Here is a 25,194-nt window from a genome sequence, read left to right as displayed (position 1 = left end):
AAACCCACACACGGCCTCCCCATTGCAGTAGTGTGTGTGTGTATGTGGCCGTTTTTGTCAGATTTTCTGCTTAATCAGCGCTCTCGCTGGCAGGTCGCGATCAATCGTTTCTCTCCGCTCCGTCGATGCTGGTCGTGCTGGTGAAAAAGCGCACTACAATTTCGCCCCGTCTCGTACGGCAGAGGTAAGCAAAACGGGCAACGGGCGGACGACTTTCCAGAGTTTTTCGTACGTTTGTATGTGTGTGTGTGTGCGGAGGACGAGAAGGGGGGGATTAATTAGAATCAAAACTCGCGCGAGATCGATCAATGGTTTGTGTCGAGTGTAGTTCAATTTTTTTTATGCCGGAACGATCACAATTTTCGTGAGGAGACAACAAGGGAAAAGAAAAAGTGCAATCCCCGTGCAAGTAGGAGGGCGACAGAGTGGGTGTGCGTGCCTAACGATTGTGTGTGCCCCCGCACAGGTGGAGTCCCATGCGAGAACGCCGTTGCTGTGCTGTGTATGTGTGCGCGGCTGGAGAATTAATCGGAAAATGGCGCAGGAACGTGCTCGAAAAGTGCTGTGGTCTCGCCTACTGCTGCTGGAGTAGATCGGTGGTAGAAAGTGGAAGTGCTCTTCTTCTGTTCGGTCGTGCCAAAATGGAACGGTGCTAGGTGCCAGTGTGTGTGTATGTGTGCTGCTAAAAAGTAATTCAATGCCCCGTATGTCCAGCAGTGTGGCGCGCGTGTGTGCTGAGTAAGGGATTCTTGCCCTTTTCGCGGACCTGTGTCCGTGTTTGCTGTGTTGCTGCTGCTACTATCATCGCATTGTTGGCCCACGTTCGTATGCCAACCAGTGAAGAAGGCTAGAGGAAGAAAGAGAAAGGAAGAGAGCGAGATCGAACCAGATCGGTTGCTGCAAACTGGGCCACCGCGCAGCAGCAGGTCGCGTTGGGGAACTGTCGTGGAAGATGGCCAGTTGCTAAGTATTGGCTGGAAAGAGAGAGAGGGGACAGTTAAAAACAGGTTCACTGAGGGACAAATGGAGTGCAGAGTGAAGAGTGAAAATGGAGCATACAAATCGTTTAATGTGCAGCGTACTGCATTTCCCCGTAAAAGGATCTTGAACATTGTTTTATTACAGTCTGATGCGGGGGGGGGGTTTGCACGCCGAGATCGAACCACGGTGCATAGGGAGATGTGTGTGTGTTTTTTGGGTGATGATTTTCTCATTGTGTGCTGTGCCTACTGCTGCTGCATACGTGGCTGACCGGTTGTGCGCGCGCCGCTTAGATAACCCACAAGAGCACCACCAAATGCGTGTGTGTGTTCGGGGCGATGTCGCTGCATTCCACAACATCCCGTGACAGTGTGTGGGCATCACCAATTCACGACGAGTTGGCCCAGCTATTCCCACTCTGTCTCTCTCTGTCACGTGTGTGTATGGGTACGCAATGCAGTTTGGTTGTGTGTGACGCAGTGACGTGTAACATACATCCTCACTTTCGCGTTTCGTGCAGAATGGAAAGCAAACAAACTGATAAGAGGGAGAGATGGTAAAGGGAAGCTTTGGAGGAACGTTTTGCGAAGGGAAAGATGATTACAAGATAACGCAGACACACGGGAGGAAAGAGAGAGAGATGAAGTGGACACTGAAAAACACAGAAAAGGAAGGGAGTTGAATAATATCAAGCAAGGGAAGGCAAAAATGGACAATTGTCGCAATGAAAAGTATCACCAAAGGGCAGTGAGATTGTAGGAGAAGCAGGGAAAGAGAACGAAGTCACGAGAGAAAGAGGAAGACAGAGAATTGTTTTGTGATGTGATGGAATTCCTCCCCAACAAGCGTGATTTGCTCCTCGATTGCTGTGATGGAATTTTCTAGCCTCCGTTTGTCTATGACCCTATCTTTCTCTCTCTCTCTCTCGCCCTCTCACTGATTGTACTTATTAGTCACACGCACTAAAAATGGTTACGGTCAACGGCACACTAAGAATGCGCATTGATACGCGCTTTATTCCGTGTCAAGAGCACAGACGCACGAATGCACGATTTTATCACAAAGAAGAGAGATCTCTCTCGTGTTCTCTCCCTCTCTCTCTCTCTCTCTCTCTCTCTTTCTGCTTAGTTCGAGATCAATCTCTTCATCCGGTGCGAGCCGCACGTGTTGGCGGGTGCATTGGGGTGCTTTTGCTTGGCGCTGCTTCGTTCGGCTAAGAAACGCAACACCAGAAACAACGTGTGCGGATCACTGAGTTTCCCTCATTCTCCTCCCCCCTCTTCTCTCTCTGTGTGCTAGTCGACGATAACATTTTCATCGTCTATTTTAAAATGCAAACCCTGCTCCGTAGTAGTAACCGCGCGAAAACGCACGCAAGAGAGACGAAGGGCGTGTGTGTGTGCGTGTTGTAAACAATGTAAAAATATGATGACTACGAATGGGTTGGACCCAACAGCTTCGATGCTGTTGTACGACCTACGGTTCGAAGACCGCAGCGAGGGCGATGGTGATGGTGGAAAGGGGGGGGGGTTTGTTTATACAACGAACACCCTCTCGCTTCCTTCCTCTTTGTGCCCCTCTTTCTCGCTCTAAACACATGCGCTTCCCTTTTGGCCGTGGGACATTGGCGCAATTTCTCGATAATGTTGTGATTTACTTTTGGACCCTTCTCTTCCAACTTCCTCCCCCATGTTCTTCGTTCAACCATGTTTGGATGTTGAAAACAGGAATAGCTCGCTCATAATTGGGTTAAAATGTTGTGGTTGAATGGAAATTATTGTACAAACTTGCTAAGCCCAACATAAAACACTCGATTTTTTTATTACTGAAAAACAATGTTACTGGTGTCAGGGGTTTCTTTTTTCTTATTCCGTTTGTTTGGGAGAGCTTCGTGTGATAACAATTGTTTACCCAAAGTAGCGCATACCAGCAAGTGAAGGAATTTAATCACACCCCTCGTGTTCGCTGTAAGATATTTAGTTAATTTACATACTTGTACGGGTTTCATGAAGTTTGAGTAGACATTTTCACAATTGCGCCATCGAAACTGGTCACAAAGTTGTGCATTTTACGCCAATTGAAAAGCCAAATTAAATTAAGGAACAAATTTAAAAGAAAATAGCTGCAGGAGAATCTTAAATTGATATGTTTTAATGCTTTATGCTTGGCGTGTTCCAGGCAAATTATGTTTTTTGCGCTTCAAAACCTTTAATAACCGTTTTTAACCTCTCCAGAATGATTATTCGACCAATATCTTTGTAATTCGTACGATTAAAAATCATCTGTGATTTAATATGATATATTTACATAATTTTAGATGATTTTTAGAGCCAGCAAAATGTTTGAAAATTTCCCATGATGAAAGCAACTAATATTGCTGTAATTACCTCACTTTTAAAACTTCAAATCAAACTGGCTCGCCCTGCCCTGAAAGCGCCGAACCACCCAGGAAGGAATAAAGCATGAATGTCACGTCCTCTGTGTGCAGTGCCCGCCCCCATGCACCTCAAAATCTGTGCCAGTTTTGGGGGGAGTAAGGGGAGGGTTGTTGGTTGCAGTCCATTGTTTATGTTATTAAACGTGAATAGTTTGACAAAATTACAAACTTGCAACTGCAAAACGACGCCATCCCTCTGCGCCGCCTAATAGCGTAAAATCCTCACGTCCGGTCCAACCCGTCCGACGTCCACGTCCAAGGCTGGATTAATTGATCCCCGCACAGACGATTTGCATTTCGCCGCGTAAAAGTTTGGAAAGTGGCGAAACGAACGGACGCACCGATAAATACAAAAATATGGAGCATTAGAGCAGCAACCGGAATGCGTCAAACACTATAGAGACTAACAGTGTCAAAAGAAAGCAACCTACTTCCCCCTCCGTTTTTGGGGGCTGCTGGCGCAAGCGCATTCGATTCGATCATTGTTTGTGTTGACGATGACGATGGGGCGACGAAATCCGAGGTCGATTTGCAAACTGCTTTACCGGGGAGTGGTGGACGATGCACCCTTTTGTTGCCTTTACTGGCCCGACAGCCAGCCAGCCAGCCAGTGGGCTGCATCATACGAAGGTCATTGAAAGAACGGGCACCCTCCCACCTTTGAGTGTTAATTTACATGATCGGATTTAAGGCAAAGGTAGAAAGCTTTGTCATTCTAGACCCCGTGGCTTCGGTTGTTCCACTTTACTTCCTGGCTGGAACGGAGATTTAAAGTGAAAAAAAATTGAAAATGTAAAAAGGTTCAGGTTTCAAAAAGACGTACCGAATAACGAGCCTGGGACTGGTTTGGTTCTCATTTCCATAATTGGATCTACACACCTGTGCGGTTCTACTCGACCAACACACACCTGTACAATGGGGTTGAAAACATCCCATTCGGAGTTTGATTTTGATGTACTTTTATTAAAAATTTTATGGTAAAAATTAACTCCTTTGCAATGTTATCTACTTTTAGGTTTTATGATTAATTCATCGCTTAAAACCATTTTCGTCGCACGTCCAACAGTCAGCGAGTGAGTATCGAGTAGTGTCGATACGTGTCGCAATAAATTAGCTACAACACGCCATCCATCCTTTGCAAGAGATTAGCTCATCAATACTCAAGCGATGAAATAAACAAGGCGCAATACCAAATCAGATGGGAAGAAAAGCAAATTAACAAAACCGACCTTTGGTGCATTCCTTTAAGCGCTCATCTTCGACAAAACGTAATCGCGAATTTGGTGTGGCGAAAACTAAAAAGCTAGCTAAAATATTGCTTTTCTCTATTATTTCACGACGTTAATAGCCGCTAACAGCAACCGAACGGGAGCGAGAGTAGCTCGAAATGCATAGATAAAGATGAGCTGCTGCTCTCCTAACTGTACCATCGATCGCCATAATCGATCGCGTATTGTTTTTCGATATTTTTAGTGTGCTTTCTTCTCTCTCTCTCTCTCTCTCCCGGCACGCAAGGAGAAAACGCATATTGCTTGATTTTCTCTTCTTCGCCACGGTAGAGCCGTCTTTTGCCTCTTTCTAATCATGTGATCGCAATTTCAAATATTCTTTCTCGACTGTGTTTCCGTTACGATCGCTAGAAGTGAAACAAAAATACGTGTCTTGGTGGTAAAAAAATATATGGAAGAATAAATATTAAGATATACAGGGGTTTTCAGGGGTTATCATAGTTGAGGGACACTTCCTTGACTCTTTCTTATTGGAAGTGAACTTAATGTAATAGGAATTGGACTCCAACAAGTGAAGTCCAACAACAAGGAATTGGTGTCCAACAAGAGTGCTATAGAGTTCAATTCCCATTACATTAAGTTCATGTCACACAAGAAAGAGTCAATGAAGTATCCCACAGCTATGAGAACCCCTGGAAAACCCTATAATGATAGAATACTGTGCTCCGAACTGATACGGTCGAGAAATTATGAAATTCAACTCTCAAACGCAACTCTCCGCAGGAAAAGTTGCACGAAAACACAGAAAATTTGTGCTGCTGCAGCCACAACACACACACACACACGCTCTCTCTCCCTAGCATCTGTTGTGTTGGCACTGCTGTGTTATGTTTCTTTTGCTGCCACCTTCCCCTTCTCGGCGGCAACCACCACCCGCCAACAGCATCGACTAAAACGTCTTTTTGGGGCGAGAGTTGTTTGTTTCCATTAGCGTTAGCGGGCCTGTACGGGTTGTTGTACCGTTGGAAAAAGTGAAGTTAATTGCGCTTGCCTCTCTCCCCTTCCTCTGCTTCCAGTGGTTCTCTCCGTGTGCTTCTCGCTGGCAAACGTTTTTGGCCATCATCATCAGGGTGTGCCACCGAGATATCAGGCGAAGAAGTGGTGCACCAAAGGGGAGGCGGCAGTGCAAGAAAAGTAATCATCGAAACGGAACGGGGCAAGGCAACGTAATAGAAAATGGTCCAATAAATGCGTGTGTATTTGCGAGGAAGCTTTCCTGTCTGCTGTTGCTGTTACGCAGTGACGGTTTTTTCTTCTGCTGTGTGTTACGGATAAATGTTTTCCCAATTGCCAGTTGCAGTTGCCTTTTTTTGGGTGGTACTTTGAGCGGTGAAACATTTCTATTGCACTTTGCACCAATCGCCCACAAATCGATTTGATTGTTTTTTCTGCACTCTTGTTTTAATTTCCCTTTTCTCTTATTCTTTTCCTTTTCACAGAAGTAGCTAATTGTGCGTGGAAAAGTATACTAAACCAATCCGATTGACGTCCGATTCGACCGGTAAACGGTGCGCGGTGGACGCTTTCCCCCAGCGCGTCTTCCACAGTGGGATCGCGAAAACCCAGAAACCCCCCAACCCAGAACGACACGCACACACAAAATGCCTTCACCCAGTGGGAACACCAAAACGGCCACCGCCACCCCAACAAACGGTGGTGGTGGTGCCCTATCGGAGGAAGCCCTGGCAGCCATCTCGGTCGTGCGGGCCCTTGTGGCCTCGCGCAAAGAAACGTCCAACGTGCTGAGCGTGCTGCGCGACTACCGACAGCTCGAGGGCGATCCGCTGCCCTACCGAAAGTTTGGTTTCTCCACCGTTGAGGAGTTTCTGCTCGCGAGCGGCGAGTTTCTGATCAAGGCGAGCGCGGGCGAATCGACGCGCATCTACATCAAGCCGAACCGCGACTCGGCCCACATCCAGAACATGGTGGCGGCCCAGAAAACGACCAAGAGCGGCGGCTCGGGCAAGAAGTCGAGCTTTGTCGCGCTGCGCCAACCGACCGGACCGTGGAGTGCGAAGGGTTTCGCCAGTCCGACGACCGCGTACAGCCGCATCTACCAGCAGATGTCGGGCGGGGGGCGCACGACAAACAGTGGCAGCGGCTACTCGCCCAAGAAGTCGGTCACGTTCGGGGCGGTGCCCCAGCAGCAGCAGCAGCAATCGCCGAAAGGGTTCCGGTCCCAGGGTTTTTGGACGACGAACAGTGGTGGAGGTGGTCAGCAGCAAGCACAGGGACAGCAGTTGCGGGCAATTACCAAGAGCAAAGCGACTGCTTCGACCCAGCAGAACGCGCAGCGCAATGGAAACTCAGCCTCGCCCGAGGCGAACAATAACAGCCGCTCGACGAAGAATTACAATCTCAATGGAGGCGGACAGCAGCAGCTTTCTTCCAACGATTTACGACACAGGCTGAACGAGCGGAACAGCACGCTCAGCCGCTCGTCGGTCGAGATGCGCCAGGCGGCCAAAGCGCTCGCAACCGTTTCCTCCAACGTGGTCGGGGTGGGTAATGCCGTCCGGCAGAGTGGTGGTACTACTGCACGAAAGCAGCTACCGTTTAGCGTCGAAGACAAAAGCGCTAAAAAGCCACAGCAGCAGCAGCAACAACAGCAACTGGGATCGAATGCACGAAATGCATCGCAAGCGAAGGAAGCTGCCGCTCGCAACGGTGGTAGTAACAGGCTGAACGTCGTGTTGTCCGGATCCGGTCGGGTGGTTTCGTTGCCAATGCCGCCCGCCCCGCTGCCGCTGATGTCGATCGCGGTCCCGCCACCGATCACCACCGCTCCAGCGAAAAGTGTAAACTCAAGACTGAACGTGGCGAAGGCAGCAGTGCCGGGAGAGGGCAGCAGTGCACCCACCACTCCTGCGTTCGCACCAGCACCCGCACGAGCACCTGCTGCTGCTGCTCCGGCCTACCAGCGGGCGAAATCACTGGATGAACGGACGTCCACTGCCGTCACCGCCGCCTATCCCTACCAGGGCGCTCGTGTACCGCCCAATGCGATGCCTTACATCGAGCCGCCCAAACTGCCCACCCTGCCGGGCAAGAAGTCGCTCCAGGATCGGCTAAAGATCAACCAGGAGGTGGCGGACGAGGATCTGGAGAAGGTGGCCAAACTGCAGACCTCTCCTCCAATCGTCACCGAATCGACACCGCCAATGGAATCGAAACTACCGTCCAAAACAACAACCCTTCCAAGCGGTACCAGCTTCTACCCCACTAACGGCTCATCCTACACCGCATCGGGCATGGTGAATGGAGCCGCAACGGGTGGCGTGTTCACCTGGGACGACCCGAACGCTACGCCGGTCGAGATACTGATGCGGTATAGCCAGCACAAAGGCTTTGCAAGGCCGGAGTACGGTTACTACAAGCTGAAGAGCGGCCGCTACCAGTGCCTGGTGACGGTGAACGGTTCCTCCTACTCGACCTACCCGGAAGACTTTGTCAGCCAGTTCGAGGGCCAGTTTGCGGCGGCGATGAACGCGATCGAGGCGATCCGGCGCGACGAATCGCGCCAGCTGTACAGCAAGTGTTTGGACTCGGACCGCGACATTGCGCACCACATCCATGGGCTGCTGGCGAGCTGCCCGCACGGCATGTTCAGCAAGAACATCCCGAACGCATTCCAGGAGACGCACCGGGCGCTGCTGCCGGACCACTGGTTCGCGATCATCGACCAGTACGCGAACCAGCTGTTCGTGCTGGAGGACGGCCCGAACGGGGACTGGATTGTGTACGCGCGGGAGCAACCGTCCGGGTCGGACGTGGAGTCGAACACGTCCGAGGCGTGCCAGATGGCGGTAAATCAGCTGACGCTGCCGTGGGACGACCAGTACTGGAATCTGTACGTCACGAATCCGGTCTCGACGGTGGAGGTTTGGGCGCGGCTCGTCGGCAAGGAGTATAGCGTGAGTAGTGGTTTTGGAGGGGAGGGGGGCTTTATTATTATTACACGTTGTTTGATGTCTCTTACTTTTGGCTATAAAAATGTAATGTTCGTACCATCGCCTACGCCATTTTTCATTGTTTTCGAGATGTTTTTCAACATCTGTCAAATGTTGTATTTTCATCACAATAATGGTTCAATTCTTCCACATGATTTTCAACACGTTTCAAGCTGGATTGAGTTTGACAGTCCTATGTAACGTGTTGAAAATCATGTGTAAGAATTAATTATATTGAATGAAATGAAATGAAGCAAATACACCATTTGGCAACTGTTGGAACACAGCTTGGAAGCAGTGAATACAGGGTTTTCCAATTTAATTTCCAATATCTACAACATTTTTCATTGCTTGCAGGATGTTTTTAAACAGCTGTCAAATGTTTTAATTGCATCACAATTATTTTTCAGTTTTTCCACATAATTTTTAACACGTTTCAAGCTGGATTAAATTTTACAGTTCTTTGTGATGTGTTGAAAATCATATGTAAGAATTTGAATTTAATTTTGATGCAAATACACCATTTGACAGCTGTTAAAAATCCAACAAGGTGGTTAATGTAGGGTTTTCCAAATTAATTTCGGATGTGCACATTATTTATTCACCGTCTTCAAGATGTTTTTCAACAGCTGTCAAACGGTGCATTTGTTTCATAATGAAATTTCAGATTTTCAAATGTGATTTTCAACATACCACAAAGAACTGTCAAACTCAATCCAGCTTGAGACGTGTTGAGAATCATGTTGAAGAAATTACAGGGTTTCGCGAGTCAATTTAGAATGTCAACAACGGTTTTCATCGCTTGTAATATGTTTTTCAACAGCTATCAAATGTTGTATTTACATCACAATAATTGTTCAGTTTCTTCTTTATGATTTTCAACACGCTTCAAGCTGAATTGAATTTGACAGTTCTTTATGATGTGTTGAAAATCATGTGCGGCGAGCTGAAACTTTATTGTGATGCGAATACAATGCATGACAGCTGTTGAAAATCATCGGATAGGCGTTGAATAATGGTGTGCACATTCGAATATGATTTAGAAAACCCTGTAAAAAAATATGAGGATGAAAATGAAATATCAGATTGATGTGAATTGACATCTTGCACGCGGTGAACAACAACGTTTATATTTGTAAGTGACTAGAAATGCCCTGTATGGAAAAGATCAATTAAAAAGCGTTAAAAAGCATATGCTGTCTCTTTTGGCATAGAGAATACAATAATCTATTATTTATTAGAACATTTAGTACAGAAAAACTAGTAACTGAGCACATTATTTCCCCTTTTCGTTGATTAAACCATATATTTGATGTTTATACTATCCATTTTGCCTTTCTTTCTACAGGACAAGATGGACTCGCTCATTACCGACATCGAAATGTCGATGATGACGAACCAGGCGAGCGCGAAAAAGGACGTGGCAGCCGCGGTCGGCGAGTACTATCTCGTCTCGATCAGCGACTGCTGGTTCCGGGTGCGCGTGGTCGAGATCAACTACGAGACGAACCAGTGCCAGTGCTTCTTCATCGACATCGGCGACAGCGAGCAGCTGGCCCTGGATCAGCTGTACCGCTGCGAGCCGCAGTACCTGGACCTGCCCGCCCAGGCCATCTGCTTCACGCTCGAGGGGCTGGAAGACTTTAGCGAAAACCCGACCGCCAAACACATCCTCGGCCAGCGCATCAACCATCGCGTGCTGATCGGGATGATACTGTCGAAGCGGGAGGAATACGAGCAGGCCGAGCAGCGGGACGGCATTGGGTCGAGCTCGCTGAAGGTCGTGCTGTACGATACGTCGTCGGCGGAGGATGAGGTGGTGAATCCGATACTGCTGCAGCAGATCTGCAAGAGCATGCCGGTGCCGGAGCTGAACCGGAAGTCGGTCAACTACGTAAGCATTACGTACGTGGACGACCAGGGTGACGTGTACTGTCAGAAGGACGGTGCGATGAACTACATACAGGTAGGTGTTGTGGCGTTGAGAGTTCGTTGGGTGGTTTTGGGGGTCAGTCACCTAGTGGTTACGCTTGATCGAGGATCAGTGAAAGGGGTTGAACTTTTGTCAGTAGGCTGTGTGCAGTCGTGCAGTTTTTGCTTTTTATTTACTGTTTGATTGCACCGTTAGTGGATTGGGCAATCGCTCGATTTGGTGTGTTACGTAGCGTGCGCCTTGACTGTTTTTGGGCAGTGCATCTTCGTTACAATGCTTTTTAATTGACTTCATTTCCCACTCCAGAAACTGATCACCAATCTGACACAATCGGACGCACTGGAGGACCAGCACCGTGGCCTGTACAACACCAAAGCGTCCGACCAGCAGCAGCTCTACCTGGTGCAGGACGAAACCGACGGCAAATGGTACCGTGCGGTGCGGGAGGCGGAAGAGTCCGGCCCGTACTGCCGCATGCACTATGTCGACATCGGGTGCCGGCGGCGAGCGAACGTGCAAAACATCTATCGGCTCGATTCGCTCAGCCTCGGGCTGCGCAGCTACCCGCCGCAAGCCATCCGGATGCGCATGTACGAGCTGCCGGGCTGTGCCGATCCGCAGGTGCTGTCCCGCCTGCGCGCCTTCCTGAAGCCGGCCGTCCCGGCGATGGCGAAGGTGTTCTCGATGGCGTCCGCCATCCTGCCGCTGGTGAAGCTGTACGTGCACGTGTCGGACCGCGAAGCCGGCAACAACATACTGGTGTGCGTGAACGAAGCGATCAAGATCGAGAAGGAGCTCGAGATGGGCTCGGAACGCATCAGCCTTTCGCCGCGCGTCGGTTTCGGCGAGGATGGGGGGCCCGGTTCGGTGAACAATTCGGGCTCGGACACGACCACCGTTTCGCAGTCGACGGGGACCAGCTACTCGATGAGCAGCTCGGATGGCAAAGAGCTGGCGAGCCGGTTTGATGCGTTGCACCTCAGCAAGGGTGCGGCGGATGCGAAAAAGAACACCACGCCAACGACAACCACCGCCGGTTCGAAAGCAATCGCAAAGCTGGCGAAAATAACGCTCCCCGCCGTCGGGCAGGTGTTTAACGTGAAGGTGACGATCGCCAACAATCCGAAGTTTTTCTTCGTCCAGCCGTACGCTTACCTGGAGCAGCTGGACACGCTGATGCGCGAACTGCAGGACTTTTGCATGACGAAAGCCCAACCGGTTCGGAAGGATCAGGTCCGGCCGGGCGAAGCGTACGCGGCCGTCAACAATCTCGGCCACTGGTACCGGTAAGTGCGGGGGATGGAGAATTGGGGCCGATTTCGATCATCCTTTGAATGTGTTTAATTTCCGGTTCCACAGTGCCCTGGTGGTGAACATTAACCCGTTTGGACCGACGCCGATCCACGCCTACTTTTGTGATTTCGGACAGGTGCAGCAGCTCGATGCCGGTGCACTGCGTGTACTGCCGCCCGAGTTTCGCGTACTGCCACAGCAGGCCATTAAAGCCAAGCTTTACGGTAAGGGAAGGGCCCCTTAGTAGGCTTTGATTGTGAACCAAAGTAACACATCAATTATTAATGCCAATCTCTCTCTCTCTCTTTCTCTCCTTTGTAGGTGTAAAACCGCTGCACCACGATTGGACCATATCGGACGCGATGCGGTTCAAGGAGCTGACCGCTGACAGCAACTTTGCCAGCATCGTGCGCAGCATCCAGCCGGACGAGCTCAATCCGCAGGAGCAACTGATCGAGCTCGAGCTGATCGACGTGTCCGGGGAGGACGATATAGTGCTGCATAAAATACTCGTGGACGAGGGCAGGGCCGTTTATGCGGCCGAAGCGCACACCGTCTAGAGACGGGAAAATCTCGACTCCCACCCCCCCAAGCAGGGGTCGTTTGTTGTTGAAGTTGTTTATCCTTCCCCATTTTCCCTTTTTTAGATGTTAAACGAACGAGAATATTTATTGCGTGTGTGTGTGCGTGCGTGAGCGTTGCTATGCCAACGCCTTCGAACACACACTCACTCACACACTATGGGAACACATATTTAATTCGCACCGAGATTTAAAAATACTTAACGCATGATGGAAAAAGGCTTTCGCGCATAGGAGGGAAGCACCGGCAAGCATGAAATATGCTTGGCATGAAGCAACGAGAACAGTTGCAGGATGTTGTTTTTGATCGTATTGATAAGTAGCATTCCATTGTAATGAATTATTATTATCCTTGATTGATTCAAAAGGAACTGGAAGAGATTTATTAGCGAAAACCGCAGCAGACTACAGAAACGGAAAATGTCGCTGCATTTTGCGTACGAAGATGCGCAGCAGCCGAATTGTGCAGACAGAATTGCACGTCAGATACAATTATGGTTTTATAAATGGAACTTCCAACTAACATCTCTTGGCGTAGCAAGAGACCCTTTTCCCAGATGATTGTATGGAACGGACAATAACAATACAAGCTAGAAATGATGCTAACGGGAAACGGTCGTTTGCTTTTGGTATTGAAACGCTGTCTGTTTTCTCATATTTATTTACATCTCTTTCCAATGGTTATGAACCGTTTTGTTCTCTCCTTTTCCCCCCTCATTTTTATTAGCTAGAACTACACTCAATCGAAAGGTAGTGCGAGAAGTGGATGGAGAACGCACGTGTAATTTACGCTGAATTTACGTATTTGATCGTAACGAATGTACTCGATTTTTACTTGAATTAAAGAAACAAACAATCAAAACGCCTGCAGAGTTTGGCGTTTGGCCAGCTATATAATGTCGGTGAAGGAGGAGGATGAGGAGGAGAAGGGAGTGAGTGAGCGCGATCTATTTACTACTAAGAATTTGAAACGAAAATTGCCAAAATTTTGTCTCCTAAATCTTGCGCTTTCCATATACTTCTTTTTTTTTGTTATACACCAATAACCTTATATGATACACAAAACGATAAACACCTTTTCATTTAGCAATTAAAGAGAAGGATTATATTTTAACGTATTTTGCCAATTGTGGAATTATGAAACGTGGGAAAAACGCGTTGGAAAGCATTGAATATTAAGTAGATAGGTGGCAATAACTTGCTCGCGCCGGTTTTTTAGCTATTGCGGAAATGAAAACATAAAAACGATGATAAGAAAAGTTTGTTGAGATAATAAAAGGAGTTCACAAACACTGCAGTGCTTCCTCTGCCGGTTGGCAATAATGGACGATGAGTAGAAAAAGGGTCCAAATTTTGAATGGATTGGGCTAATGCCAGGAGCTACTAAAGAAAGAGAGAGAGAGAGAGAGGGAGAGAAAGAGAAGGGAACATTAAACAAGTCATAGACTTGTTGTTGACTTGTGATTGTGATAAACGAAACCGCTGAAACCTTATGATATATGCCTTGAAATGTGCAGCTCGAGCTATATATATATATATACATATAGATACATATACAATTTATATACAAACACAACAGAGAAGCTAACCTACGGAAAACTGTTTGCCAATTTATGTTCATTTTTTACATATATATGATTTATATATATATAGAAAAGGAAGAACACTTATTTATGTGTATTAGCAGTGTGTTGAATTGTGATAAGGAGGAAAATATGTGTTTTTTAAATACAAACGAGCCTGCCTTTGTTTGTGCGCGCTTCCATCTCCTCCAAGCGGGAAAAGGGTAAATAGGAAGCTAAAAATGCTTGTTTTTCTTTTTGGCGTTGTGCCTTCCAGTTTTATAAGAGAGAGGGAGAGAGAGATAGAGAGAGAGGGCGTTTTTATAAAAGGTTGCGATTTGATTGTTGCTTTTTCGTTGCCTCTTTTTTATATGAATGAGTCGCATGAGTGATGAACCATTGCACGCTTTTGTCGGTTGAATCTTCCGTTTTTATAGTAACTTTTTTATATTTTTACTTGTTTAGTAAACTCGAAAGTAAACGTCAATACCACAATAGAGGCATAAATCGGCAAATGTTAGTGTAATTATCTTTTTTGTTCTGGTTTTGAGGAGGTTTTCATATATCTGCTTTATGCTTTTATATTGCACGGTATACATATATACTCTCTAACAAACTAAACGGAGTAGTTACACTATATTTTAATAGTTTTAAAACAAAACACAAAACTTATTATTCGTGCTTTCTTATACACATTAAACCGAGAGCGAGAGGGAGAGAGAGAGAAAAAGAACCTCCAACATCAGTATCGCAGACACTAAAAACGATATAGATTTCATGTTTTACATACAGGTATCTCACAGTTATATAGTGCGCAAATATTATGCAACTCTGAAAATCAATCAACAGCAAAAGCAAAAAAGAGCAACGAGAAACAATAACGGATGGGAGAACCATTTATATTATTTACCCTTTCTAGACGGAAATGCCCGCATATATTATGTGCCTTAATCTAGCAGCAGCAGCATGCGAAACCTATCAATCGAACGAATCCCAATATACACACGAGAACGAACTTTACAAAAAAAGAGTAAAAAAAAAACAAAATATGACTTTTTTTCATTTTAAATTATTTACATTTATGATAAAATATCACACGGCGTTGATATTGATGACGGGACAGCGAATGAGATGACGCGTCGCTCTTCCAACTACTTCGGTAAGTGCTTTAATATCTTACTTAACCCATTAACACAAAAAAATAAGATTAATTTACCTGTTTAATAATATTTTATACTACTTTTCTTTATTGATTTGCATGAATCGTGTACATTTTTACATACGTGCGCAATAATAAATATACAATAAAAACCACTGGGTACTACTACTACTACTACCACTAGCACTACTTTAACTACATTTTCACTAAAAGCGTCTTGGTGTGTTGTTTTGATATGATTATTAGGATTATCAAGTGTGTATGTGTTTGTATGTTTGAATGCCCCTAAGGTTTCTTTAGCGAGATTTTTTGTTGTAAGAATTAACACTTTGACCGCCGGCCTGACGTCACAGTTTGCGAGTGAGCACGTAGCGCAAGACAAGAGAGCGATGAGAGCGACAATAGTTCGTGCGACTATTATCACTCTTTTGTTTCATTTCGATAAGCGGCGTAGCACATGTCGTTATCGTTCTCTCTTTCCTACCTCATTCGTTATCAAGAGAATTGGTGAGCGTCAGATACAGAGCTGAGCGGTGAACAAAGCCGTCGTGCGATTTCATATGACGCGGCGCTTAAAGTGTTAAAGGAACGATTTAGACCCTCTGTTGCTTCCTCCTTTCCGGCTATAATTTAATTTCTAGCTCAATACTCTGCTCTCTCGCTCTCGCTTGCCCCCCTATGTACAATGTCCATTCTAACGCTCACTAATATGCTAATATGTTAAGGAATGTAAGCAAATTACTAATCAATCAACTTACAATGTGTACCTTCTCTTTTAGGTGTTATCTACCAAAAAGGACGAAATCGATCGAAAGAGTGCGCAACCATTGATCTATGATTGTTCCTAGTGTGTTGAATTTACCCCCCCCCCCACCACTATCATTATTGCTCACTTTCCTCAAATACTAATCTTTTCCTATCGATAACAGTGATAGTTCTTCTCCTTCCCAGTCCTCCTCACTCAGCAGCCGTTACAACCGGAAGAGTGGTTGCCGTCGTGGTAGCAGTCAGCGCAGAGCAATCCTTCCCGCCATTGATCAACAGGTTCGATGTTCGACGGAGCCGTTCGTCGCTTGCTTGCTTGCCTCCTCGTCCACCATCATCCAGCGTAGTGTGCTCTACCTCAATGTACTCTTCTTCATCTTCCTGCTCTTCCTGTCGTTCCTGGTGCTCCTCATCTTCTACGTCATCATCATCGTCGTCATCATCGTCGTCGGCTGCATCGTTACACTCTTCAGTGCCTACTGCTGCATCATCACGACCATCATCCTCGTCGTCCCGTTGTCCTCCATTGTTAACCTCAGCGTGAGTCTGTTCATTGTCCTCGTCCTCCTGTTCCTGCTCCATATCTACCTCATTCGTTTCCTCTCCGTTTCTAGCCTGTTGGAAGTCGTTCCCATCATCAGAATCTTCATCTTTCTGGTGGTGATACGGTGATGATGATCCATCCTGTTCCTGCTCAGGCTCACACTGTTCCTGCTTGATGTGGCCTGTGTGGCCACCACCATCATCCTCACCCAACGGAGAACGCTGCTGCACCATTGTGTGCCACTCATCGGACGAAGCTACCTCAAAGGAGGAGGGCCTTATCGCCTTGCCCAGCTCATGATCGATCAGATGGTGCTCCAGCTCGGCCCGGAAGAAGTACGCCACACCGCACCGCTCACAGTCGTACGGTTTGGCGGCCGCGTTAGAATGTGCCAGCGGCAGATGGGTCTGCAGTCCGGCCGAGGAGGTAAACACGGCCGAGCACAGGTAGCAGACGTAGCCGCGCTCCTCACAGCCCGCGAACGTATGATCGATCAGATGTTCTTGGAGCTTTTGGGCGGTGGGTAACGGTTTCTTGCACAAATTGCACTGGAACAGGGCAGAGGATGAACCTTCCCGTACGCCGCCCGGGTGTTGTGAGTCTTGTTGAAGACTTCCCGAGGATGTTGGCGGCGGTGGTGGTAGTGGTGGTCTTCCTTCTACTGCGACGCTGTTACCAATGGTTGTACCGTGAGTTGGTGGTACAACAACACCGGCTGAAGATGATCCACCGTGGTTTGGTGTTGGCACCAGAGATGGGGTGGCAGGCTTCAGGAAGTTCATCGATAGGAGCTTCGTTGGGAAATTGTGCCGTTTCAGACAAGGATCACATATCTTGGTGTTGTTGGACTCGGGTTGTGAAGGTAACGGTTCCAGGCAGAGAGCACACGTGCGTTCGTTAGTCTCCGCGGTTTTGGTGTGGAATCTGTGTTAAACATTGAAAGTGTGTTATTTGGAGTTTGTAGTCCATTTGGAAGAAGAGAGGTCTTTGGTCTTTGCTACTTACTTGGCATGAAGACTAATTTCAAACTCAGAGTTGAGCGTTTGTCGGCAACAGATGCACTGCTGAGGGAAGCGATCCTGATCCGCATTCGAGTTGGAACTTGTTCCCGTGCCACTCGAATTTGCACCGGCCGAAGAAGACGCACTCTGTCCAGTGGAGGAGTTACCCGCACCAGATGTACCTCCGTTTGAGGAGCCATTCGTGGTGGTGCCTCCTCCTGTCGATCCAGCAGATGATCCACCGATCTGCTGATGAGCCGGCAGATGCTGCTTGAAGGTGTGAGCATCGGGCAGGGGCAAACTGCAGTGCGAACAGCGTCCGGAAGCACCCACCTTACAGTGCGTCAGCTTATGCTCGGCAAGTACTGCCGGCGATGGGAAGATTTCGTCACAGATCAAACACTTGTGCTTGCCACCGCCCGTATTGTGTGCGACCTTCATGTGGTTCTCGAGCTCATTCCTGTTTTCCCCAAGAAAAGAAAGAGGTGTGTGATCATCCTGGGCACAAACGGTAGTAAAGGGTGACTCTTCCACTTACCTCGACCGGAAGTCTCCGTTGCAGTACGCACACCGCAAACTAACGCCCGTTTTCAAGTTGTGCACAATCTTGCGATGCGTTTGGACCTCACTCTCCGTGCTAAAGTCGGACCGTTCGCAGATACCGCAGCTGTAGCAGCTGTTCGAGCCGGGTGCAATCAGCTGTGGTGTGATTGTACCGGATGATGTCTTAGGACCTGACTGCTGTTGGGCTGTCTTTCGATTACTTGACTGCTGCTGTTCGGGATGATGTTCAGGCAGTGTAGTTAGCGAGGAGTGAGCTGCCAAAAGAAGTTGCTGCCCACTCGGTGTAGGAGATTCCGTGCGGGAAGGGCAACCGCCAGTAGTAGGCGGCGCTGCACCAGATGTGGAATGTAGTACACCACCATCACCGTACCGCTGTATCATGGCAATGGGAGAGTAAAGCTTTGAGCTACTAGTGGCCACACTCGACCCACCATTAGGACCTTCCTCGGGGGAGTAAAGCCCAGAAGAAGAACCATTAAGCGTGGAAGTTCTTGGCTGTTGGGAGTTTCCTGAAGTAAGTGCTGCACCTCCATAGCCTAGCCCAAGCAGTGCATTAGCAGTAGCGTTCGCACTGGCATTGGGTGAATGGCCAGCAACGAAGGGGTTCTTCTTGCCGCCGCTGGATGGCTCGGGAAGGAATGCACCACGCTGCTGCTGTTGCTGCTGCTGTTGCGCTTTACCGAGCATGGTGTCGTAGAAACCGTGCAGTATTTGCTGTGGATGTTTCAGCTGAGATAGTGTGTCCACTTGCAGCGGGTTGCTGCTGTAGAACTTGTTGGCGGCCGTTTGGTACAGGGTGGGCCAAGCCGCAGCTGCTGCCATTGCCGCCATTTGTCCGTGTAGGTGAAGGTAGTCTAGCCCGGTGACGGTTGTTGTTGAGGTCGGTTGAGCTGTAGACGACACTGCGGTGGCCGTTGAGGGCGTTGAGTTGGTGGAGCAGGATGATGTAGTTGACAGGTTGTGGCCACCGTTGGCGGACTCTCGGCCTCGGTTCGGTGAGGACGTCTCCTTCTGGCTATGGTGCGTTTGAATGTGCCGATCGAGCAGAAACTCCACATGAAACGACTCTGGACAGGCTGGACATCTAAAGGACACATTAAGGAAATTAAGCTGAATTATCTAACAACGTACGAAAGAGTGTGATAGGGAAGACTTACTTGTACTTCCTGGCGTGTGACGCAAGATGGAAGTGCATCTCAAGCTCGGACGAGCAAACCATCCGGCAGAACATACACTGGACGGCACCTGCCGTCAGGTGGCGATTTCGAATGTGTTGCCTAATTTTTGGGAATTGGAAGAAAAGTAAACATTAAAGCCTGCTGTGATGAGAAGTTCAAATTAGAGGCTAACGTACCTAAAATCACGCTCCGAACGGAACACTTCAGCACAGGCTGAGCAACGGTACAGCTTCACCTCCACTGAATGACTCACTGCAAAGTGTACCTGCACCTGAACCTTGGATTCGAAAGTCTCCCCACAAACCGTACACTTGTAGAGGAGTTGCATATGCCCTTCGTACAGATGTTTGTGCAGGTCCTCCACCTTGCCGAAGGTGCTCTTTCCACTGCAGCTAGCAGGGCCTGCAGTACTGGTCGACCCCTGACATCGATACTCGACCGTCATCACAAGGAAATGGCCAATCGTGTGCTGTTCGTACTCCGCTTGACAGCTCAACGTTACACCGCACTGCTGACACAGGAAAGTCGTAAGTGAAAGAGATGATGATGCACCGGAACTGCCCGAGTTGGCATGCTCCCCAGACAGTCGCATGGCAGCGGCAGCCGCCGCACTGGCTGCACTCTGCTCGAGATGCGCCTTTAGGTGCGTACGGAACGATTCGAAATCGGGCAGTGCGGCATTACATTGATTGCAGAGGTATGCGCCGGGAGGTTGATGGTGGTGCTGGGATGATGTTCCGGTAGAAGTAGGAGCACCCATCTGCTGGGCGTGTTGGACGTTGTTGCTCGAAGAGGAGGAGTGCATTAGTGAGCCGTGCTGGAGGTGTGAGTCTTTCGCTTCACTATCTCGACGACCTGTTGCAGTTGCGGTTGTTACTGGACCACGATGTTTGTGTTGCTCGCGAGTTGTTTGAGATCTTCCAGATGCTGCTGACCCTGTCATCAACATCCTCTTCCTATCCGCCCCGTCGGTCAGTGAGTCTTCTTCGGGCGTCTCCAGCTTGAGACGCTTCACCTTCGGCTGACTCAGGTCTGTTGGAGTGAGTTGCTCTGCTGGACTTGTACGTCCCGATGGGTGACTTCCGGGACGTCCACTTCTCAACTCCAGGGAATCACCACAGGGAGACGATCGTGCAGAAGTCGAAGGAGATGGCTCACCCTCAGCAGGCTCTTCCTTTCGCTCCTGCTTGATCGGAGTGATCTTCGTATCGATCGCTTCTTCCTTGTAGTCAACGGACTCCTCACATCGATTGTTTGCTCCATGGGCCTCACTTTCTCCCTCCTCATTATCTTCTCCCTCAACGTCATTATCATCATCCTCATCGTCCTCCTCATCACCTTCAATTGCTTGTTCCTCCTCCTTTTCCTGCTTGTCCCGTTTCGACATGCTCACCCTAACATCTGCTCCATCGTCTCCTCTGCGCTGCCGCTTTCTACCTCCCGCTTCTTCTTCATTTCCATTTTCATCACGTTCGGCCATTAGCCGGCGCTCCGCTTTAATACTGCCTCCGGACATTCCGGCCAGGCTGTTGCAAGAACCACCACCACCACCACCGTAGAAGGAGGGGAAAGCACTCCCAAGCAGGCTCTTGTTAAAGTGCAGCTGGTCTAGCGGATGGAACCCACTGGGAGGACGTGACCCGAGCGGACTGCCGGTACCATTCGATGGTGAGCTTCGTTGATGACCACCACCACTGCCAGCCAACCGATCCAGATGAGCCGTCTTGAGATGGGCAAACATGAGCGGAACGGTTGGGAACTTCATCGTGCAGAACTCGCAGCTAATCGGTGGATACGGACTGAGACCACCGAGTGAGAGCGGGACGTTGCTCCCATCGGGTGTCACTGCACGTCGTCCACCGGCAGGTGTGAAGTAAGACATTGAGGAGTCGCCAGCAAGCAATCCCAATGCACCAGCACCACCATGCCCGTGCATCGACTGCACATGGAGCCCGAGCTGTTCGAGCGTCCCAAAATCCGTCCGCGTACAGTACGGACAGGAGAGCAGATCCTGCTGATGATGGCTGGTGCCGGTACCACCTCCCGCACCACTTCCCAGACCTCCCAGAGTTGCGTTGCCACCACCGCCGGCCGTACTCCCAGGCGTTGGAGTTCGATTACTTGCGGCTTTGGAAAGGGACGAGGACAGTTTGGAGTTGCCGCGGCTCATCAGCATCAGTGGGTCGTTGGAGTAGGGCGAGAACTTTGCCCCTCGCTTACCACCACCACCACTTCCTCCTCCACTCGACAGGGAGCTTGTGGTGGAGCGTGGGCTGTACGTAAGGTTGGGACTCCCGGTCAGGGCCAGCTGCTTCTTGTGATTTTGCATATGGCTCGTTAGCGCTGCGGCCGTATTGTAGCCTCGGTTGCAGATCGTACACTGGAACGGTTTCTGGTTGTCGTGCGTTTTCATGTGTATCTTCAGATGATCACTGCCAAAGAAAGTGGAGCAAAAAATGGTGTTAGAGCATAGGAGTTGTCTGATGAGTTGGTGTCAGTGCCACACACTACCTTCGGGAGAATGCAGCCTCACAGTGCAGACAGCGATAGCGTCGATCGCCGGTATGCAGCTTCGTATGGCGATCCCGCGATCGTTTGTGCTTGAACAGTCGGGCACAGTACTCACATTTGAATGGCATATGCTCCGTGTGGCTCTGGGGGCGAGAAAATAGAACGAAGAAAGAATTAGCGCAAGGGAAATTTCAAAATGTATGATGTTCAAAACCAGAAGAATTTGTGTTCATGTTCATGAAACCTTAACATGATGTCGATATTTCCAAAAAATCAAATAGGAATCAAACCAGAGGAATTCTTTTAAAAGAGGAACACCTAAGAAGCTTCACTGCTCCAGAGAATGCCATCACGGGTACACGTGTTTCAGGAAGGGTCTTGGTATTTTAATGAATTATTAAAAATGCCACAAAACACCCCTTGAGCCCACCTCAGCGATGATGATGATGATGGCGATGGTGCTGCTGGTGTACGTTTGATTCGCGCCCGCGCTCGATCTTTGCAAACCGAATTGAATAAACATATGACACAAAACGGCCTACTGCTGCTACTGCTGCTGCTGCGAATATAGTCATGCCGCGCATAGTTTGGTGTGCCGCCTTTTGCACGCTCCTTCTGCTCCGCTCGCCTACTGCGACGACGGAAGAGGGAAGGACACACAGTGGGATGAAAAGGTGCGCGTATGGAATGCTGCCACCAAACACCACCACCACTACCACCACCTTGAAGAGCGCATGACGCGTACCGGACCGCTCAGTGGCATAAGAAGCCCTCATGAAAGCTTGTACAACGGAGGAGCTAGAGAGGACACCTCGATGATGATATGATCAGAAAGGGAGTTCGTCTTGGTGGCAGTGGACCTTTTCCCGCTTCGCGCCCGGCAGCAAGCAAAAAGGTGAGAGAATGGAACACTCTGAATGAAGAGCGATCAGGCGGGAATTAAGGAAGGAATGAAGCGAACAACACCAGAACGCTAGCAGTGGAATTCACACTCCCCCGGTCCTCGGGGAAGCCGGGATCTCCTTCGCTCACACACTTGTCAAAATTTTTGCACGTTTCAGGTGCATTTTTGTTGGCAGTGTTGCTCGGCTGCTTCCAAATTATGACAGGCTCAAGGGATGGAGGGGGGGGACCGGGGGACCGGGGCACCAGGGAAACCGTAACCATTCTTGCCTGAAGAACTCCCAACTGGTCGGGTTGTCATACATATTGGCTGGAAGAATGCATAAATGGGCCCGCGTCTTTTGATCGCGGCAGGCAAACCAACAAAGTTCCAGTGGCGACCCGAAAAAGGGCTCTCTCACTCTATCCCTCTCCCTCGGTGGACCAACCGAGGCATTGCGCAACTGGGCCGGGTTGCGTTCTTTTGAGCTCCTTATCGCGCCTTTGGATCAGCGAGACCAGAACCAGACGAATCGGTGTGTCCCTTCTCCCGTTCCGTTCGTCGTCGACAACACCACCTTTGAGTGTGCGGCATTTTTCGGGGTCTCATCCACGGAAGAAGAAAGAGGACCTTTCAATAGGGCTCACAGGGTGGCGGTTTGAGGTGAAAATGTGTGTGTGCTTATGATCGGCCGTTGATGAACCTGGCCCCGCGCACCGTAGCAATGTGCGTTCGGTGTTCTGTCGAGTAGAAGCATCCGGCGCGCATACGGTTCACCACAGCTTCTCTTATCAGCTAGATGACATCTCTCTGGACCGGGGGCGAATTGGTGGTGGTGGTTTTGCGAATCCCGCGGGTACCCTGAGCTTTGTGCAGAACCGTTTCATTTCTTTGCGTTTGTTTTTGTTTGCGCCATTGCTTTCACACACACAATATGGGAATCTTTTGCGGAAACAGAGATATTTCAAGTTTCGCTTTCTTTGCGAGTTGAGCAACGGACGAGTCTTTTGTGAACAATCTTTCGGTTTGATCAGTGTGTAAGCACTGTAAAGTGAGTTAAGGAAGTACTGGAAACATACAAAAAATAATTATAATAATAATTATATACAGTAAACCCTCTCTTATAGGACACCTCTCCAATTAAAAAAAAACTCTCTTATTTGAACATTTTCCACAGTCTCTTCATTTCCAGTACATTTTTGTCCCTCTAATTTGGAAAACCTCTGAAATCTGTATCCCTCTTAATTGTGTCTGGTGTTGCCATGGTTCATGGGTTCAAGTCCCGAATAGACCGTACAGGCAGGCCTTGACCGGCAGCGGTTGTTGTGCCAAAAAGAAGAAGAAGTTGCCATGGTTATTGAATGATGTATGCTCAAATTGGCAATCGTGTTTGCAGTTTCCTATAGCAACAGTTAAGGCTGCATACTAAATGTTCTGTCTCTTTCTAGTTTTTATGGACTTTTCATTCACTTTCAACCTCTGTAATTTGAAAACCCCTCTTATTCGACAGTCCCATGCTTTTGGAATAAACTTAGTTGGCACGTATTTTCAAACATGTTTTTTCACAACACCCGAATTCAAACGGATTGCACAAATTACATTACAATACAAGAAAATATATTTTTAAAAACCATCGCCTCTTCGACAGTCCCGTCGCCTCTCAAATAAGAGGGAGATGACTGCATTTATATACTTTTTAAAACAATATTACTTTTTATATACTTTTTTAAAACTTACTTACTTATACTTAACCAAACCTTACTAATACTTAAGGTTTCAAAAACAAACCGTATTCCAACTCACCGTGTAACGATTAATTAAAGTTAAAAATAAAAATAAAAAAATAACGAAAAAAAATTCAACGCTAACGTTCTAGAGTTTTTTGTTGTTGTTGCATTTTTGTACATTTTCATACTTTTGTAATCAATTTTGTACAAATGGTTTTTAAAAATATATTTTCTTTTATTGTAATGTAATTTGTACAATCCGTTTGAATTCGGGTGTTGTGAAAAAAATGTTTGAAAATACGTGCCAACTAAGTTCATTCCATTAATACTTTTAAACTTGTTATAAGAACTAATGTATTTTAAATTCTATCAATTAAATTATTATTTGCTCATCTGAAATCGGATAGTTTTTGAAAAAAAGCTTAAATTATATAAACAAAGCAATTGACTTACAGTTAAAAATGCTTCAGAGACAAAAATAGATGAGTTAGAGCCAAAATTAAGCGGTAAATACTGTATCACGGGGCGGTCCCGTGGTATAGTCGTCAACTCGAGCGACTCAATAACATGCTCGTTATGGGTTCAAGCCTAGAATGGACCGTTCCAGCATAGGAGCAAGGATTGACTATCCAGCTGCGACGTAATGAATAAAGTCTTGAAAACCCTGTATAGGCCAATTTTTGTACATTTGTTACTTGAAAATAATGTTTAATACCAATTATTATGTTGAAATAGTTAAACTTACGATCAAAAGCTCTTTCTAAGCAAGATTCAGCCTCAAATTTCCATCGTGGATATTTATTTAGTTATGCTGCCAAATGCCTTCCGTTTTCACT

At 47.9% G+C, this 25,194-nt stretch overlaps 2 protein-coding genes across 8 annotated transcripts in view; one reads left to right on the top strand and one right to left on the bottom strand.

Moving 5' to 3' along the window:
• Positions 1-56: 56 nt before the first annotated feature.
• Positions 57-15,078, top strand: LOC120900068. 2 transcript variants are annotated; one of them, XM_040306588.1, is made up of 6 exons: positions 57-184; positions 6,147-8,621; positions 10,006-10,623; positions 10,897-11,876; positions 11,950-12,107; positions 12,205-15,078. In XM_040306588.1, exons 2-6 carry the CDS (start codon positions 6,309-6,311, stop codon positions 12,441-12,443), a joined length of 4,308 nt encoding a protein of 1,435 aa, XP_040162522.1. In that variant the 5' UTR covers positions 57-184; positions 6,147-6,308; the 3' UTR covers positions 12,444-15,078. The 2 variants fall into 2 exon arrangements, with proteins under 2 accessions (XP_040162522.1, XP_040162523.1); XM_040306589.1 differs by lacking the exon at positions 57-184 and adding an exon at positions 731-821.
• Positions 15,079-15,788: 710 nt separating this feature from the next.
• The window catches only part of LOC120903051 (zinc finger protein 423 homolog), a 77,787-nt gene continuing 68,381 nt past the window's right edge, over positions 15,789-25,194 (bottom strand). For 5 of the 6 annotated variants that reach the window (XM_040312245.1, XM_040312246.1, XM_040312247.1 and 2 more), the window contains 6 exons: positions 21,749-21,891; positions 19,414-21,669; positions 19,217-19,336; positions 18,034-19,143; positions 17,500-17,955; positions 15,789-17,418 (listed from right to left, as the gene is read on the bottom strand). In XM_040312245.1, the coding sequence (XP_040168179.1) occupies positions 16,143-17,418; positions 17,500-17,955; positions 18,034-19,143; positions 19,217-19,336; positions 19,414-21,669; positions 21,749-21,891 (5,361 nt within the window). In that variant the 3' untranslated portion in view covers positions 15,789-16,142. Of the gene's footprint in view, positions 17,419-17,499; positions 17,956-18,033; positions 19,144-19,216; positions 19,337-19,413; positions 21,670-21,748; positions 21,892-22,178; positions 22,267-25,194 lie in introns of those variants that run through there. The other variant, XM_040312249.1, reaches the window with a different exon arrangement.

This window comes from Anopheles arabiensis, chromosome 3 (assembly GCF_016920715.1).
Source record: "Anopheles arabiensis isolate DONGOLA chromosome 3, AaraD3, whole genome shotgun sequence".
NCBI lineage: Eukaryota > Metazoa > Arthropoda > Insecta > Diptera > Culicidae > Anopheles > Anopheles arabiensis.
Note: the sequence above shows the minus strand (reverse complement) of the source record. Positions and strands in the feature narration are given on the sequence as shown.

Coding starts and splice junctions, on each gene's coding strand:
- LOC120900068 (XM_040306588.1), top strand. CDS start 6,309: ATGCCTTCACCCAGTGGGAACACCAAAACGGCCACCGCCACCCCAACA. Junction 10,624..10,896: donor GTGCGATGAACTACATACAG/GTAGGTGTTGTG, acceptor TTCCCACTCCAG/AAACTGATCACCAATCTGAC. Junction 12,108..12,204: donor CATTAAAGCCAAGCTTTACG/GTAAGGGAAGGG, acceptor TCTCCTTTGTAG/GTGTAAAACCGCTGCACCAC.